This window comes from Gymnoscopelus microlampas (assembly GCF_963454915.1).
Source record: "Gymnoscopelus microlampas genome assembly, chromosome: 6".
Taxonomy (NCBI): domain Eukaryota; kingdom Metazoa; phylum Chordata; class Actinopteri; order Myctophiformes; family Myctophidae; genus Gymnoscopelus; species Gymnoscopelus microlampas.
In genome coordinates this window covers 30,956,224-30,972,186 of record NC_139943.1, presented here as the reverse complement: position 1 = coordinate 30,972,186, position 15,963 = coordinate 30,956,224, and the positions used below count along the sequence as shown (strand labels likewise).

General features: G+C 42.5%; 1 protein-coding gene across 1 annotated transcript in view; it reads left to right on the top strand.

The window, feature by feature from the left end:
• Positions 1 to 15,963, top strand: part of LOC311047444 (cadherin-13-like) — a 249,065-nt gene that overhangs the window by 151,361 nt on the left and 81,741 nt on the right. The window contains exon 6 of the mRNA XM_084060172.1: positions 4,590 to 4,734. Within this exon, the coding sequence (XP_083916298.1) occupies positions 4,590 to 4,734 (145 nt within the window). The remainder of the gene's footprint in view (positions 1 to 4,589; positions 4,735 to 15,963) is intronic.

The following is a 15,963-nucleotide window of genomic DNA, read 5'->3' as shown; positions in this document are numbered from 1 at the left end:
GGCGGTGTCCACCGTCTCCTCCTGACATAGTCCCAGCCATGTCCCTCTCCTTTCTGTATTTCACTCTTGTAGAGTAGCTACCCGAGGCCTGCCTCTGGCTGGCTAGGGTGCTCCTCCTGGCCTGTAAACTGCAAGCAAGAACGCCTGCCATTTAGGCGACGCGTGCTTCGCAATGGATTTGGGCTCTCGTGTCAGAGCCGTGGCTTCTGACGTGAGGTGTGTGGCAACCCCTTCTTCCACGGGTAGCGGAAGAGTAGGGCTCAGCCCAGGACACGTCAACTGTTGCCCCAGTGCTGGTTGCCAACAGGAGTAGGCATTAAAACCGTTCTCTCATACTGGCTGCGGCTTGTGGCTATAGGCTACGCCGCTGGCAACTCGAGGTCGAGTATGAGTCGTGGGGAGAGGCTCGTTTTACTGGCCAGTCGCCTGCTTAATGACCTGGTTATAGGGGACATATTCTGTACCCCGGAGTAACTTTTGGGCCTCGTCCGTGTCCTCTTCCTAACTTGGTGTAGAAGGGACTGGAAATGTTTGGCCCGCTTTTCTGACGAACCTAGGTTCGGTTAGTCCGCATGCCTATGCGGAACGGACCTTCCTCACACGGCCCTCGGGCTGCGTGGGTTGGTCCCAGGCAAATAACACATGAGTTGTGTTCGTCGTGACCCGACATTCTATTCCCGCAGACCCCGCACTCTTTCGAGGGACAGGGGTCCCTTCGTTGCTGGACTGCAGCGGTCATTGTTCACAACACGCGTGGAGCCTGTTTGTGGCAAGGTCTGTAAACAGGGGAGTCGTGTATGGGAGAAAAACGTTCTAAGCTTTTATTGTCCCAGAGAAACAACACGATGTCGGTGTTAGCGTGTAGCTAACTGTAGCCTGCCCAGCTGGTAGTTTATGATGCTAGCTGGTGGCTTGCAGAGCTGAAAGAGAAACACTAGGAGCGTTTAACGCTAGTGTGTTTGCTCGGTTTTAGCTCGTGGCTACGAGGCCACTTTAGAGACGAAAACACGATGTGGAGCAGTGATGCTGTCATGTTTTTACTCAGTGATAGCACGTCGTGTGCAAAGCGTGTTGCTAGTGGGAGCTCTAAGCTTACCGATGGCAACGTGCTAAGCAAGCCGGTAGCATATTATGCTAGCTGGCGGCGTACAGGGCTGTCTCTGAAGGAATACAGTAGGAGCGTACTACGCTGGTGTTTGCCCGGTGTTTAGCTCGTGGCTAAAACCACCTCTGGGAGAAAACACGATGTGAAGCAGGTTATGCTGTCGTGTTTACTCTGTGTCAGCACGCAGTGTGTAACGTGTTGCTGGTAGGAGCTTGTTAAGCTTCACCGATGGCAACGCACTAAGCTAGCTGGTAGCGTATTAAGCTGGTCAGAGAAAAGACACATTTAAGAGTGTAAACGCTGGTGTGTTTGTTCAGTGTTTTAGCTCTTGGCTAAGAACCACCTTGGAGAAAAACCACAATGTACAGCAGGGACGCTGTCGTGTTTGCTATAGCTTGCCAAACGTGTTGTTAGTGGGAGTTTATTAAGCTCACTGGTGACAACATGCTAAAAACTAGCTGGTATCTTATGGCGCTAGCTGGTGGCGTGCAGAGCTGACCCGGAGAAAGCACACTAAGAGCGGACGACGCTGGTGTGTTTACTCGGTGTTAGCTTGTGGGTGAGAAGTCACCCTGGAGAAAAATACGATGTCGTGTTTACCCTGTGTTAGCATGGTAGCCTGCAAGAAGTGTCGCTAGTGGGAGCTTGTTAAGCTCTCGGTGACGACATGCTACGCTAGCCGGTAGTATTATGATACTACCCGGTGGCGTCCCGCACTCTTTTCTGCGGGACCGGGGCTCTTGGACCCGGTCCTGCTCCTCAGAGTTGTGGAGGCCACGTTCACGTTAAGCGTTTTAAGCTTTAGGGAACAGAACAGGGAGGAGGGAAAAAACGAAAACACAGGGGTTGAGCGGACTATGCTCACATGTTTGTTTTTTCCTAGCTAGCTCGTGGCTAACTGTGGCTAGCAGTCTGTGGGGCTGAGGAGAGCTCAGGGCTCTCCCTCTGGCAACCTGCTGCTAGGCTTGAAAGAAACAAACACTGGGGCCGAGTATATTATACTGGCGTGTTGTTCTTTACAGCTAGCTCAGGGCTAGCTGTGGCTAGTAATCAGGGTGAGACTAGGGAGAGTGTATTAAACTCGTCCTTCGAATCACGATTACTATGTAAGCAGACTATGCTTTCTTTTTAGCTTATTAAGCTTGGCTATGGAACGTATTTAAGTTCCTAGCAGGTTTTGTAAAGAAAAGTCAACACCTACCATCAGTAGCGTCTCGCGGTCCGGGATATTATCCTGTCCTGTTGAGACTTTCGCCGTACTGACTTCATAAGGTGGACTGAGAAGGTGCTTCCTCGATCGCGAACGAGAAGAGAAACTGAATTAGGGAAAATGACCCTCCACTGACTGATATAGGATGAGGGCGGGACCTCCAGTCAGAGGAAGGTCAGTCCAGCCAATAGAATTGTCTGGAAGTTTATGAAGGTGTACTTCTGTGTGATCACGCCGGAGGGCGCTCTCCCATAGCGAGACATCGAGTGAAATATTTGAAATAAAACCACAGATAGCCTATGAAAGCCTGCATGCTCGAAGTCGGGTATTTTTTGGAACAGAAGAGAGGTGGGGGAGACCAAAAACACACAAAAATTAAGAAAAAGTTAAAATTCATGGTGTTCATGGTTAAGCTTTGAGAGGAACAGAGACAGTGGAGTTAACTGACAAATTTAACATTCTGAAAGTTTGAATAAAATCTATTTCTCAGAAAAAGAGAATGATTTCTTATATGAAATTATTTCCAGGCTTTGATTTCCTGCAGTGTGCAGAATACATGTGAAGGTGTTTTTTCCAGTGGTCTAATTTAACCCTGTCATGTCTGCTGTAGTGAATCTATAACGCTGAGCATGGTCTGATAAGAGTTGGATAATGTTACTTTTAAAAGTAACCAGTTACATTACAGGGTTACCTTCTGAGAAAGGTAACTCATTAAAGTCATTTTAGAATACTTTTGTGCTACTGAAAATAAAAAGCTTTGCAGTTCCTTGCACAAGTTGGTTATATTGTCCAGAGGGAGCGTAATCTACTATAAAGTACTACCTTTGAATGTATTGACTCTACTGTAATTGCATGGCCTAGTCTATGGCCTATCTTTTCATGTAGAATTATTCACCTGAGACCAGGGGAGCAGCTTCCCTAGAATGTTTAAAGAGCACTTCGCCCATTTTCAACGTTATCTTCATATAATTGGTCCTCACTAAAGATGGCACCATTTCTGTCGACTCGCTCTGCATCTTTGGACGGTTCAGAACATCATTGATGGGGATTCCAAGCTAATACAAACGACAGCCTTTCTCTTACTGGAAAGTTTGCATGTTGAAATATAAGCCATTGTTCTTCTCCAAAGTTTTAAATCGTGTTTGAAATTACCAAACCTGCCTACCGAATATAGCATTGGTAGGCAGGTTTCTGAACAGTTCATAGCCCACCTCAGATACACAGAGCGAGTATGGAAATGTCACATGCTTATAAGCATCAGTGAGGGACAATTATATGAAGATCGGGTTGCAGTGCTCCTTTAAGGACACGGCTGGCAAACAGACAGGAGGTCAGGCCGAGTTATTTTGAATTCCTCTCCCCAGCGAGATGATGACTCTGGAGAAGATGAATGCTGAGTGAATGTGAAATGAGCTGATTGCTGAGATGGTTCTATCAAATAAATAATAGGTGTCTCAGTGTGCATGTCACATACCGTACACATACTAATAAGAAAGAAAGATGAGGTTAAGTGTCCTTCTTGAAAATTGTGTGATTTAAAAAAGCAGTATGTAAAACTCTTGAATTCTTTACAAATGGGCTTGCAAACCTTTTATTGAGTGGGAAATGGGGTTAGCTGACCTCCAAATAAAATAACCAAATAAAACTTATCAGATTAAAAAATCTGATAAGAAAGCTCTCAAAGCCGAGTTCATTCAGTTTTTCAGTCTGTTGAAGACAACATTCAGAGAGGAAGAAAGCGAGGCAGACAGAGAGTGAGAAATGTAATGAGAATAGAGAGTTTGCGATAGACGGACGCACAGCGTGTTCCATACAACAACAACAACAACATATTGGTTATTCAGTGGTTCTTTGGGGTTGTTGAGGTGCTGTATAGCACCGTTGCTGTAAATAACCTTTTCAGCCCCTGTATGGTTTGTTAGAGGTTCTCTACTGTTTCTTCAACTTCATTTAGGCACCTCCAATGATTCTAAATAGGACCATTTGATATTTGTTATTTTGATATAAAATGTTCCCATTCATATTCAAACTGGTCAGCAGTTGTGAAGTTGTTAGCTTAGCACGCTAGACTGGATTCACAATAACGAGTCCTCCTGGACAGAGCTTTCAGTAAAAAAATACCAACAACATCATCATTTATATAAAAGTGATTGAGAGAAAGATTAATTCTGATCTTGTTTTAACTGTGTTTAAACTGAGTAAACTAAACAGAATCAGCTGAGCTTAGCCCCTCAAATAGTTGAATCTTGTCTCTTGTCTTCTCTCTCCCCTCAGCTGGCAGTTTCGACCATAGATCTGAGTGGTGACCTGGTTGAAGGCCCAGCAATTCTAGTTGTGACTGTCATCGACCAGAACGACAACAGGCCAATCTTCAAAGAGACAAGCTACACAGGACAGGTGCTGGAAGGATCCCCTACCGGTAGGTGACACTGACCTGGTGATATGAAATATGATCTCAGACTATGGAGAGATCATGTCTTTATGGAGGTAAATGATGGCAGTTACTACCCTGTAGTAGTCAATTTTAAAATCCACTGATTTCAATGGTAGGCTGCTGCACTGATGACAGAGCTCAATGGTTTCTATGCGAAGTCAGTGCTGGAGTCAAGCCTATGAGGTTACCATTGTGTAATAAGATGTGCTATTACCTTGAAAAGGTCTTGGACTACCGGGTGGAGGTTGAATGAACCGTTCAAGGTCATGGTTTCTTTATTGTTACACTCTTTTCATGTTTAAAAGGGTAACATTCGTTGATTCTGGTACTTCTCATACATTTGCAGCAGCAGGAAAAATAGCTGAAAGAAGGCAGAGAAAATCTGATGAATCCATTCGTATACCAGGGGTAGGCAACTTGCTGCTCTAGAGCCGCATACATGGCTCTTAGGCCCTCTCCCGTGGCTCCCAGTTGCTTGGGCAAAGAAGTATGTAAAGAAATAAGAGGTTTTCTTTTTCTTTTTCTTCTTTTTACATTTTAATCATAATTTATTATTGTACTAGCCCAGGCATAAAGTTATTCTTAAATTATCCTATTGAAAAGGAAAAAAGTGTCGCCTATACACCAGATAAAAATAAGAAAGAATGTATTATTGCTAGGTTTGTTTGCTTTCACCACCAACGCTGCTGGCTTGCTGGTATACTTGATCTGCTTTGAGAAATTAGCAAACAATAAAAAAGTAATAAAGAAAGACCAGAAAAATCTCAAATAAATAAATAAAGCAAACATATTTTGCGGCTCCAGACAGATTTTTGTCTCCGCCAGGCCGCATGGTGGAGAGTATGTTTTCACTTTGTCCGTCCGTGTGTCTGTCCGTCCGTCTGTGAACACCTAACATTGGTCAAGCTTCACGTGACATCACAATATGTAATATACTGTAAATAGGTAAGACAGAATTAATCAGGAACAGTACTTTCTTTTACCACCTCGCCTGGCGGAGACCTGTGCTCCGAGGAGCACATTTTCTAGTTTATAAATGTTTTGGGCCAAAAACGCCTCTTTTGATAATAAAGGTTGCCTACACCTGGTATATACAATCAAATATGTCTGTATACCGTATGTTTAATGACATCATAGATGTGTTTATCGTTGGTTCTGGGCTATGGCGGTACAGTGGAACTGGAGGTAGCATGAACTGCTGTCATTTTTGATTACAGGCATATGATGTTGCAGACAGAGCATGCCATATTTTAAAATAACATGTTCGGGTGATTTAGTGATTGTTTTGGTGCCATAATATACTTGTCACTTACTTTACTCGCAATATGGCACTCTAAACTGAAACATTTGATTCACTTTTGGTCAGAGCTGATCGCTACTGTATGGTTGGAAAATAAATGATGAAATGAAGTCCAGATCATACTCCAGGTCAGGCATTTCTGTCATATTTGATCTCCTTTTCAACCTCTGTGAGTTTCTTGTATCCGAGCAAAAACAAGGGGTGTGTGTGTGTGTGTGTGTGTGTGTGTGTGTGTGTGTGTGTGTGTGTGTGTGTGTGTGTGTGTGGGTGGGTGGGTGGGTGGGTGGGTGTGTACATGTAACCCTCTTAGGGGTGTGCCGATACACTAATTTCACGAAACGATACGATACGATATTTGGCTCACAACTTCGATACGATTTCGATACGATACGATACGCACTTTTTTATTATGAAAATATATGGAGGAGAAAAAAAGAAAATGCAAACAAATAATTCTGTTTTTGCATTATTCAGACATGCAAACTTGTAGCTTTTCAGCTACAATAGCCGTTTTGAATCCAAATAGTATGACACCTGACCCGAAAAAAAAACATGTTGTCACTCTTTTCACTTCGGGGCCGTTTGCATGCCTGATTATTATGATTGTAAAAAAAAAAAAAAAAAAAATTCAAAAACGATATTTTTTTCCCCCAAAACGATACATATCGTCGCGAAAACGTATCGCGATATATCGCGGGACGATATATCGGCACACCCCTAAACCCTCTGTGTCTATAGTTGAGGTTAATGCTCACAGCCTGCATTAGCGGTGCTTAGGGAGTGCTACGACAATACATGGCCGAAGTGAGATGGCATTCAAGGAGGACAGATTTTTTTTCTAGCTCCATACTCCAAAGGAGAAAACACCAACTACGTTTGAGAAACATCCTTTTAACCAGCAACTACTTCATGCTGTTCTACACTGCAATTCTACAGGGATTAATTATCATTGAATCCTGTGATGTGCAGTTACCGAGGATTTCGAAAACCAACAGAGCTTTACCGAGCGACACCGCATCGATGCATTTTAAAGCTCTGGGCAAGCGAAAAACGGTGCCATCAAGGAGAAAAAACCCAATCCAGCTAGATGGCAGAACAGTAAGGTCAATCCTTTTTTTTTCACATTGTGTCGTCTCAGGACAACAGCCTCACAAATTCTGCGGCATGGTCATGCTGGACCTCCAAAAGGCATTCGACACTGTAAATCATTCAATTCTACTGAATAAGCTGAAGGCGATTGGTTTTGATAGCACATCATTAAACTGGATGAAATATTACCTTGAGGGAAGAGAACAAGTGGTTGACATCAATGGAACCATGTCCTCATCGCTCCCAGTGAACTGTGGGGTTACTCAAGGAAGCGTATAGGGCCGTTACTGTTCCTTATATTGTCGGTGTCCAGGACGAACCAGCTAACTCGATTTTCATCTTTTTTTTTTTTTCATATTCACCCTTCACATCTGTTACCCAGGGGGCAAAACCCCCTTTTTTTTGGAAAGCTGCATTTGCTCTGCTATAAAAGGTTGGCCACCAGAAATAATATCTATGACCCCGTAGGATCACAACCTATATGGACAACCCGGTCAATTTTTTGCTGGAAATCCAATATGGCCGCCTCAATATTGGCCACTATCAGTACCCAGGGGCAAAGGGGGGTATGCTGCATTTGCCCTGCCATAAAAGGTTGGCCACCAGAAATAATATCTATGACCCAGTAGGATCACAACCTATATGGACAACCCGGTCAACTTGCTGCTGGAAATCCAACATGGCCGCCTCAATATTGGCCCCTATCAGAAAATAGCTTTGGCAATAACTTTTGAACCAGATGGGCTAGAAATAAAAACTTGGTGTCTATTTCATGGTTTCAGAGCATGAGAAACTCAATGGAATACTTATCTTTATGATTGGGTGTGTCTGGACCTTTAATTTGCATATTTCCAAGATGGACGCCACGCGAAAATGAGTTTTACTATGACTTTTACAGTGACAGCTGACTGTTATGGCAACAGAGATGGCAGTCCAGAGATGTCAGTCCTAAGAGAGCAGCTGCTGCTTTTTCAGGAATCATTGAATGGGCAACCAACTGCAGTCCTCTGGGAAACCTTCCTGGAGATGTCAGATATTCTCCAAAGGTTTATCTAGTACGATCGGGAAGGTGACTGGACAGGACATCTCTGTGAATCAGCAAGAATGCTACCCTACCTCACTGCAGCAGGCCACTACAAGTACGGGCAGCAATCTTTACCTCTGTATTTGGCTGAGATGAAGAAACTACCAGAAACAGCTTCAGAGGTACATGAAGCACTGATGGCAGGTGTATTTGTTGGCAGACGAGCAGATGGCAGCCACAACAGTGTTTCTCTTGACATGCTACTGGAGCAGACCTATAATGCCGATGCCAAGGAAGCAAGCAGTCTGGATGGCATTACACTCAGCCCTGCTGCCAGGACAAAATGGGTCTACACAAAACCACTCACTGCAGCTGTCTCTGCAGAGCTCAAGTCTATGCTCCACCTCCACTCCTCCAACCCACACCATGAGTCTGGTCAGAGTCGTGTAATCCGGGATGCAGAGATGGTAGTCAAGGTCATGGCAGCAGTGGAGACTAACCCATTTACAGTGAGCACATCATCCACGATCAACATATCTACAGGACAGTGTGCTGATTCCACAGTCAAGGACCACTTGATGAGTGTGAAAGAACTGGGTCTGAAGGCACTGTGTGAGTCATTGTCCAGTGAACAGAAGAAGACAAGCATAATGAAGCTTAACACTTCCCACACTCAAAACACAAAATCTAAAAAGTCTAAGGGGAAAACCTCAGCACCTGGCAAGAGCAATGAAATTACTGCCCTCCTGCGCATGACCCAAATCATAGCCAGTGGTGGAGAACTCAACCTTGTTGACTTTATAGGCAACCACGAGTGCAGTGGCTTCCCCCCTTCCCTCTTCCAGGAAGATGGCAGGATGAGAACAGGTACCAAGGCAAGCCTTGTGAAGGTCCTGAAAGAGGAGACCAAAGTTGCATGCATCCCTGACCTGCCTACAGAAGACAGAAAAACAGCAGTAGTTATTGATGCCATGTATGCCATACGCCATTGGTCGTTCCTGAAAGGTGAAGCATTTGGAACAATCGCTGAACGATACCAACGTCTGCTGTTGAATGATGTGCCTGCTGGCACAGAGATCATTCACTTCTGTTGTGACCGGTACAGTGGACCTAGTCTTAAGACAGCTGAGCAAGAACACAGATATGCTCGACCAAAACCTACCAAAGAATATGAAGTCAGTATGCGTTACACAGCTCCAGATCCTCAGGAGTTTTTTGCTGTGTCAGCTAACAAGGCAAACCTATTGAGTTTCCTCTGTGACGAATGGTGTGAAAATGAGAAACTTAAGTCGGCCCTTGGTCCAACACATCTTTACCTGGGTGGGTGGTTTAAAGAAGAGACAAGGAGTGTGGTGATCAAGGAGGGGTCTATTGAAGATGTCCCTGCACTAGAATCCACACAACAGGAAGCTGATACAAGAATAATACTCCACACCCTGTACAGTGTCCAGAATGACAAAGTTGACAGAGTTGTCATCCATGCCAATGACACAGACATCATCATCATGTGCCTTTACTATGCAGCAACCCATGTCAGATGCCTTCCAGAGCTGTGGGTGAGAACACAATTCATACCTTCCTATCCATCAAATGGTATCAGCACTGGGGCTTGCACAGTGTCGTGCCCTGCCCTTTATCCATAGTTTAAGTGGCAGAGATACCACCAGCTATCCCTTTTTCACTGGGAAGAAGGCATGGTTCAAGGCCAGCATGTGTCTGGATCTCCCTGCCAGGTACTGGAGACACGATGCAGCAGGATCAGTGCAACACATGACAACAGTGACAGTGAATAGCATTGTACCATAGTATCATTGGCTTTAGAAGCAGGCAAGACAGCACCATAGAGGTCAAAATGAACCTTTTGTAGGCAACCTCAACTCCGCCTTTACTCTATTTGTCACTAAGTAGTCTATATTTTGTTATGTTACTTGAATGCATACCACTATGTTAATTTGTATAGCCCTAAAGTTGAAGTTTTTGGCAAGTCTTGGAGTGTGCATGTGTATGTTTATATTGTATTTAGTTTATTAAAATGATACATTAGATACATTGTGGGCTTTTTCTCCGATTTTTCTCTGCAATCATCCCCACAACTATAGATCTATAAATCAATAAATCTGGGGGAAAATGTAATACCATACATTATTTATGACTGCAGCCATATTGACAAAATAGAAATGAAAGCTCAAACTGACCAAATGTGTTCATATTGCTTAAAAAGCAGACTTTTTGCCATAACAGTAAGCTGTCACTGTAAAAGTCATAGTAAAACTCATTTTCGCGTGGCATCCATCTTGGAAATATGCAAATTAAAGGGCCAGACACACCCAATCATAAAGATAAGTATTCCATTGAGTTTCTCATGCTCTGAAACCATGAAATAGACACCAAGTTTTGATTTCTAGCCCATCTGGTTCAAAAGTTATTGCCAAAGCTATTTTTTGATAGGGGCCAATATTGAGGCGGCCATATTGGATTTCCAGCAGCAAGTTGACCGGGTTGTCCATATAGGTTGTGATCCTACTGGGTCATAGATATTATTTCTGGTGGCCAACCTTTTATGGCAGGGCAAATGCAGCATACCCCCCTTTGCCCCTGGGTACTGATAGTGGCCAATATTGAGGCGGCCATATTGGATTTCCAGCAAAAAATTGACCGGGTTGTCCATATAGGTTGTGATCCTACGGGGTCATAGATATTATTTCTGGTGGCCAACCTTTTATAGCAGAGCAAATGCAGCATACCCCCCTTTGCCCCCTGGGTATGTGTAAAAAATCTAAACATTTGAACCAATGAAAAGTATTAGAAAGCGCCTCAGACGAAAACTCCCAACTCCATTGGATCCTCAAACTGTCCGTCAAAAACAAACAACTCCCCCCTCTCCTCTACACAGTGCTACAGCACAACATCAGCAGTGCGCGGTGCGCAGTGAACGAGGAGGAACAACACGTAAACAGACTCCCCGTAGTCTGTTAAAACTATGCAGTGTACCTGTTTATCAAACAGCACTGACGCTAATGTTATGAAAACAAGTAATTATATTTCTAAAATCTATGAAGTGTTTAATGAGGAGAGCATTGTTCTCTTGTTGATCTCCTTCCCACTTGCCCCCTACCCCTCTTCTTCTTGTCTCTCCCCACTCTTCTTTCTACGGAATCTAACGTTGCGATGGGAGTGATGTACAAAAACGAATTTCACCCACTTTTTTACCTTGTAAACCTGTGATGTGACAATAAACCTGATTCTGATTCTGATTCATTGTGATAAGAAGAAAGACGTTCATAGCATTTCTGTCGCGCTAGTGTTCTACTACCTCTTAGCAGAAGTTATTGTAATATTTAAAGTCCTGTTTATTGTTGTAGGCCTATATAATAAGTGTCATGAAGCATCAGGGCATTAATTCACACGTTGTTGTGATGCATTGTGAGCTTGGAGATCCATTGTTAGCTTTTGGGAATCTGTACCCTTTTGAAACCTCTCTCAGCAGCGAGTGGAGCTACTGTTGTTTGGACACCTAACTCCATTTCAGCTTGATTTCTGCTCGTCTGAAACTTCTAACTCCACTCGCGCTGGGTAAAGTGTTGATTTACCCGCGATTTGGGTAAAGTGTTGATAATATAATGACACATGCAAGTATCTCACAATATATACAGTCACTATACCAACTTTGACGAGGTAGTATTGCTTTGTTTTAAAAATATAAGGTTTTCTTCATTTTCTGAAAAACGTATATTTTGTTTTTTCGTTTCCTGAACAATGAGCGTTTTGGAGTTAGCAGTTTCGGGCTGGACAGCAGAGATATGCAGTAACTCTTTGCCTGCCACTGACTAGGGAACTCGTCAGATTCTACCAAGGCGCAGCCTGCCACTGACGAGTCTGACGAGTTGTGTGTTTTCAGTGGTTTTCACTGGCAGTAGTGTGACACTATTACACTATTACTCTGACAGTTAAAGAGTTAACTACATGAATGCTGCCTGTAACTGCAAATTGTTCCTGTTCGCTAACGACTCAGCACTCCTGGTCTCGGGCGAGGACAAAATGCAGGTTAAGGAAGCTCTCAGCTCTGAACTCACCAAAATCCGTACTTGGCTTACCGATAACAAACTGTCACTACACCTTGGTAAAACAGAATCCATTCTTTTTGGGTCCAAACATTCCCTCAGTACGATAAATGCAAATGATTTCAAGGTCAGAGTTGATACGATACGATACAACTTTATTGTCAGCTTTCACCGAAATTTGCTATGTGTCCATGACGTCACCGTTCAAGATACAGGCAGGACATACACAAAACATTACACAAAGTACATTACAGGACATACATCACAGAAGCAGACAGAAACAAGAACAGTAGAACAAATCCTCTTGGTTTACCGACTTTGGTTTAAAAGCAGAACAGACTGATGTACAAAAGAGTTCTTTAGCCTGTTTTTCTTATATTTTGGGACTCTAAACCGCCTCCCGGAGGGCATCAGTTGATATTCATCATTTAAAACATGTAAGGGCATACTATTGATCTGGGCCTCTTTAAAGGAATGTAACACAGCCTCGACTGGCCTACCAACTATTTTAGCGCAGATCTTAATTTGGCTATACAGTTTGTTCTTATATACCATTGATAGGCTGTTAAACCAGGCCGTGCTACAGTACAACATCACAGTTTGAACAACAGACGTATAGAAAAGAGACAAGATCTGACTGCTAGCACCAAACGATCTAAGTCGGCGTAGGGAGTACATACGCTGCTGTATCCTCTTACAAATATAATCAATATGAGATGACCATGATAAGGTGGCATCTATCATCACCCCCAGATATTTGTAAGATGGGACCTGTTCAATAGCTGAACCATGGATAGTCACCGGTGGTGTCTTATCACCGGGAGCAGGACCAAATATAATTTCCTCAGTTTTCTTAGTGTTGATAATCAGATTATTTTTGTCACACCACTCCACAAGCCGGTCAACGCTACACTGGTACTGTTTCGGGTCATCACTGTCAGTCATCAGAGCTATTAGCGTAGAGTCATCTGAATATTTCAGAAGAAACTGATTTGACTCGCAGGTGTTACAGTCTGCCGTGTAAAGAGTAAACAATACAGGAGAGCTAATGCAACCTTGGGGTGCACCAACTCTGGTCCTGATGGGAGAGGAGAGTGTCTTGTTTACCTTTACATACTGAATTCTGTCAGTGAGGAACTTAAGATAAAACTGAATAACAAAAGGATTAATGTGTAACTGAACCATTTTAGTGAGGAGTGATGACACACTAATCCCTAGCAAATAGGGCATCGCAGTTGCGGCCACTTCCGGGTTCCACTGCAAAATACTCAATGCATTTTTCCCATTGACATTTCCAAAAATATTTATATCAATTAATTTAAGCCTAGAATCAAGCCATCCAGGGTCCTGGTGAATCATGACCATTAAACATTTTTTCTGTGATTTTTTTTATTTTATATTTAATGATATGATATACTATATTTAATAAATACCCTTTGTTTTGCCGTTTTCAAAAACGTTTTTTTCACAGAATCAAACGTTTTATGGCCATGATTCACCAGGACCCTGGATAGCTTGATTCTAGGCTTAAATTAATTGATATAAATATTTTTGGAAATGTCAATGGGAAAAATGCATTGAGTATTTTGCAGTGGAACCAGGAAGTGGGCGGGAACTGCGATGCCCTATAAGACGTTACCTATTTGGGCTGTATTCTTGACAAAAACATGATAGGTAAAAGCATGGCAACAAAGGTGATCAAAAAAGTAAATATTTTTTGGGCAGAATTTTCTCTTTTGTCAACAAAAGTGCTCTCAGGACTCTTGCCGGAGCCCGGTTGCTCAACAACTGTAGTTAATTTAGAAAGAAAGACCTATTTTTTTGTGAATGACAGTACACACTTGATATTTTAGCGTTTTGCATGTATATGTGTAGAACTTTCCAGTAGTATTATTATCATTATTATGATTATTGATTTGTGTATTACCTGCTTATGTAGAGTTTTAGCGCTATACAGCAGGACTGTGTGGTTATGAGCAATGAGTAATATGACGTTACTTTGGGTTTTGCTGAATATATTTGTATTTACTTTACTTATTTAGGCAGATTGGCGTGTGTATCTGCGTGAGGAAAGGGTTGTCCGAGTGGCTGGGTGATTTATATGTTTACTGTTTAGTTTTCAGAGGGATATTTAGTTTATAGCCGTAACAATGTGGACCACGCATGCGTCAATGTGATGACTTCCGGTTGTAGTTCCGGTGTTGTTGTAAGTGCGTCAATCTATTGCAGGCGGCCGACTGACCAACGGTGTGTATAATTATGAGCGTGGTTTACATGACGTTTATCATTTATTGCTGATATTTTATAGTTTGTGTATGTTATATTTCATGTCAGTAATTATTGTTGTGTTTTTGTTTGCAGGTTTATAACCTAACAAACAGTTGTAGTGTTTAGATGATTGAGTGAGTTGTGTGTGTGACGACGACAATAAATCATAAAAAGCACTTGTTTGAGTTGTGTCCGCTAAGTCGGTTGCTCGATAACCCTGTGCGAGGGAGATCTATCAGTACATAGAAGGTGTGATTGGTAGAATAAACGTACACTATGGGTAGTGAATTGCAAGACAATGACAGAAATAACACATTATTGTATGTTGTTTCATAGTCTTAATCAGGTGCATCATGATTATATTAACACTGCATGGTAGCTCATAACCCAACTTGGGCAGAGCCATCAAAGGTGCAGGATTACAGATTACACACACAATGAGATGTGCCTTTATCAGAATGTCCTCTGCACATATTGGTTTTAATATTCCACATGGCAATGTGTATTACTGTAGGTGTATATGATTGAAATAATACTCCCACTATTTTTAATCCTCATACCATCTGCAATTGAGGAACTGATAATGCTGTCTGGTGGCAGGCTTAAAGCTGAAACCCAAGACTTATTTTAATGAATAAAACATTATTTTAACCAAGCTTTATGTAGAGTATGTTAAAGGCGGTGTCAGTGATTTATTTATGTACCGGTATGTATTTATTTATGTTTTTTTTTATTGTTAAAATAAGTGTTAAATAGCTCTATATCTCTTACAGGATACAGGATAAACAAGTACAATTGGAATTGATGAAACAACAAAATGAGCAGATAAAATTGGAACAAAATTTGAAGCTCTCTCCTGATAAGATTAATATCCTGACCTGAAAATGTATTTATTTACATTTTTAACTAAAGAGCTGGAGAGATGAGGAGACCCCCTGTTACTGAACAAACGCTCAATGACTAGCTTACTATCAGCATATAGAGCTTTAGTGTTTGACAAAACGCTTTATTTTCTTTTAACAACAGCAGTGCAGTGATTGGAGGTGGTCTCCCTACTCTCCCATTGACATATTTAGACCCTGTTGGACAGAACACCTAAGGGTTAACAATACGTTCTTTGAAGCATACTGCAATGCAAATATCTCTCTCTGTCAGGAGACGCAGACAATTGATATTGGGACAGTAAGCCTATATGGGATGAAAAGTAGCGTTTAGGGTTTCAATGTCTTGCTCAAGGACACTTCGACACAAAAGCCAGGAGTTGCAAGGGATCAAACCGGGACCAGTCGACCAGATATTCTAGTACTCTTTCCCCCCTGCTTATTGCTAAATTTATGCGCCTATCTTCTACAGCACCTCCTGAAATGTAAAGCGGCCCAACCAGCTTGGATTGGTTAACAGTCCCTGGGATACAGAGTGAGACAGTGTATTGACTATAAATACTAAAGCTATGAACCATGAGCCATAACTTC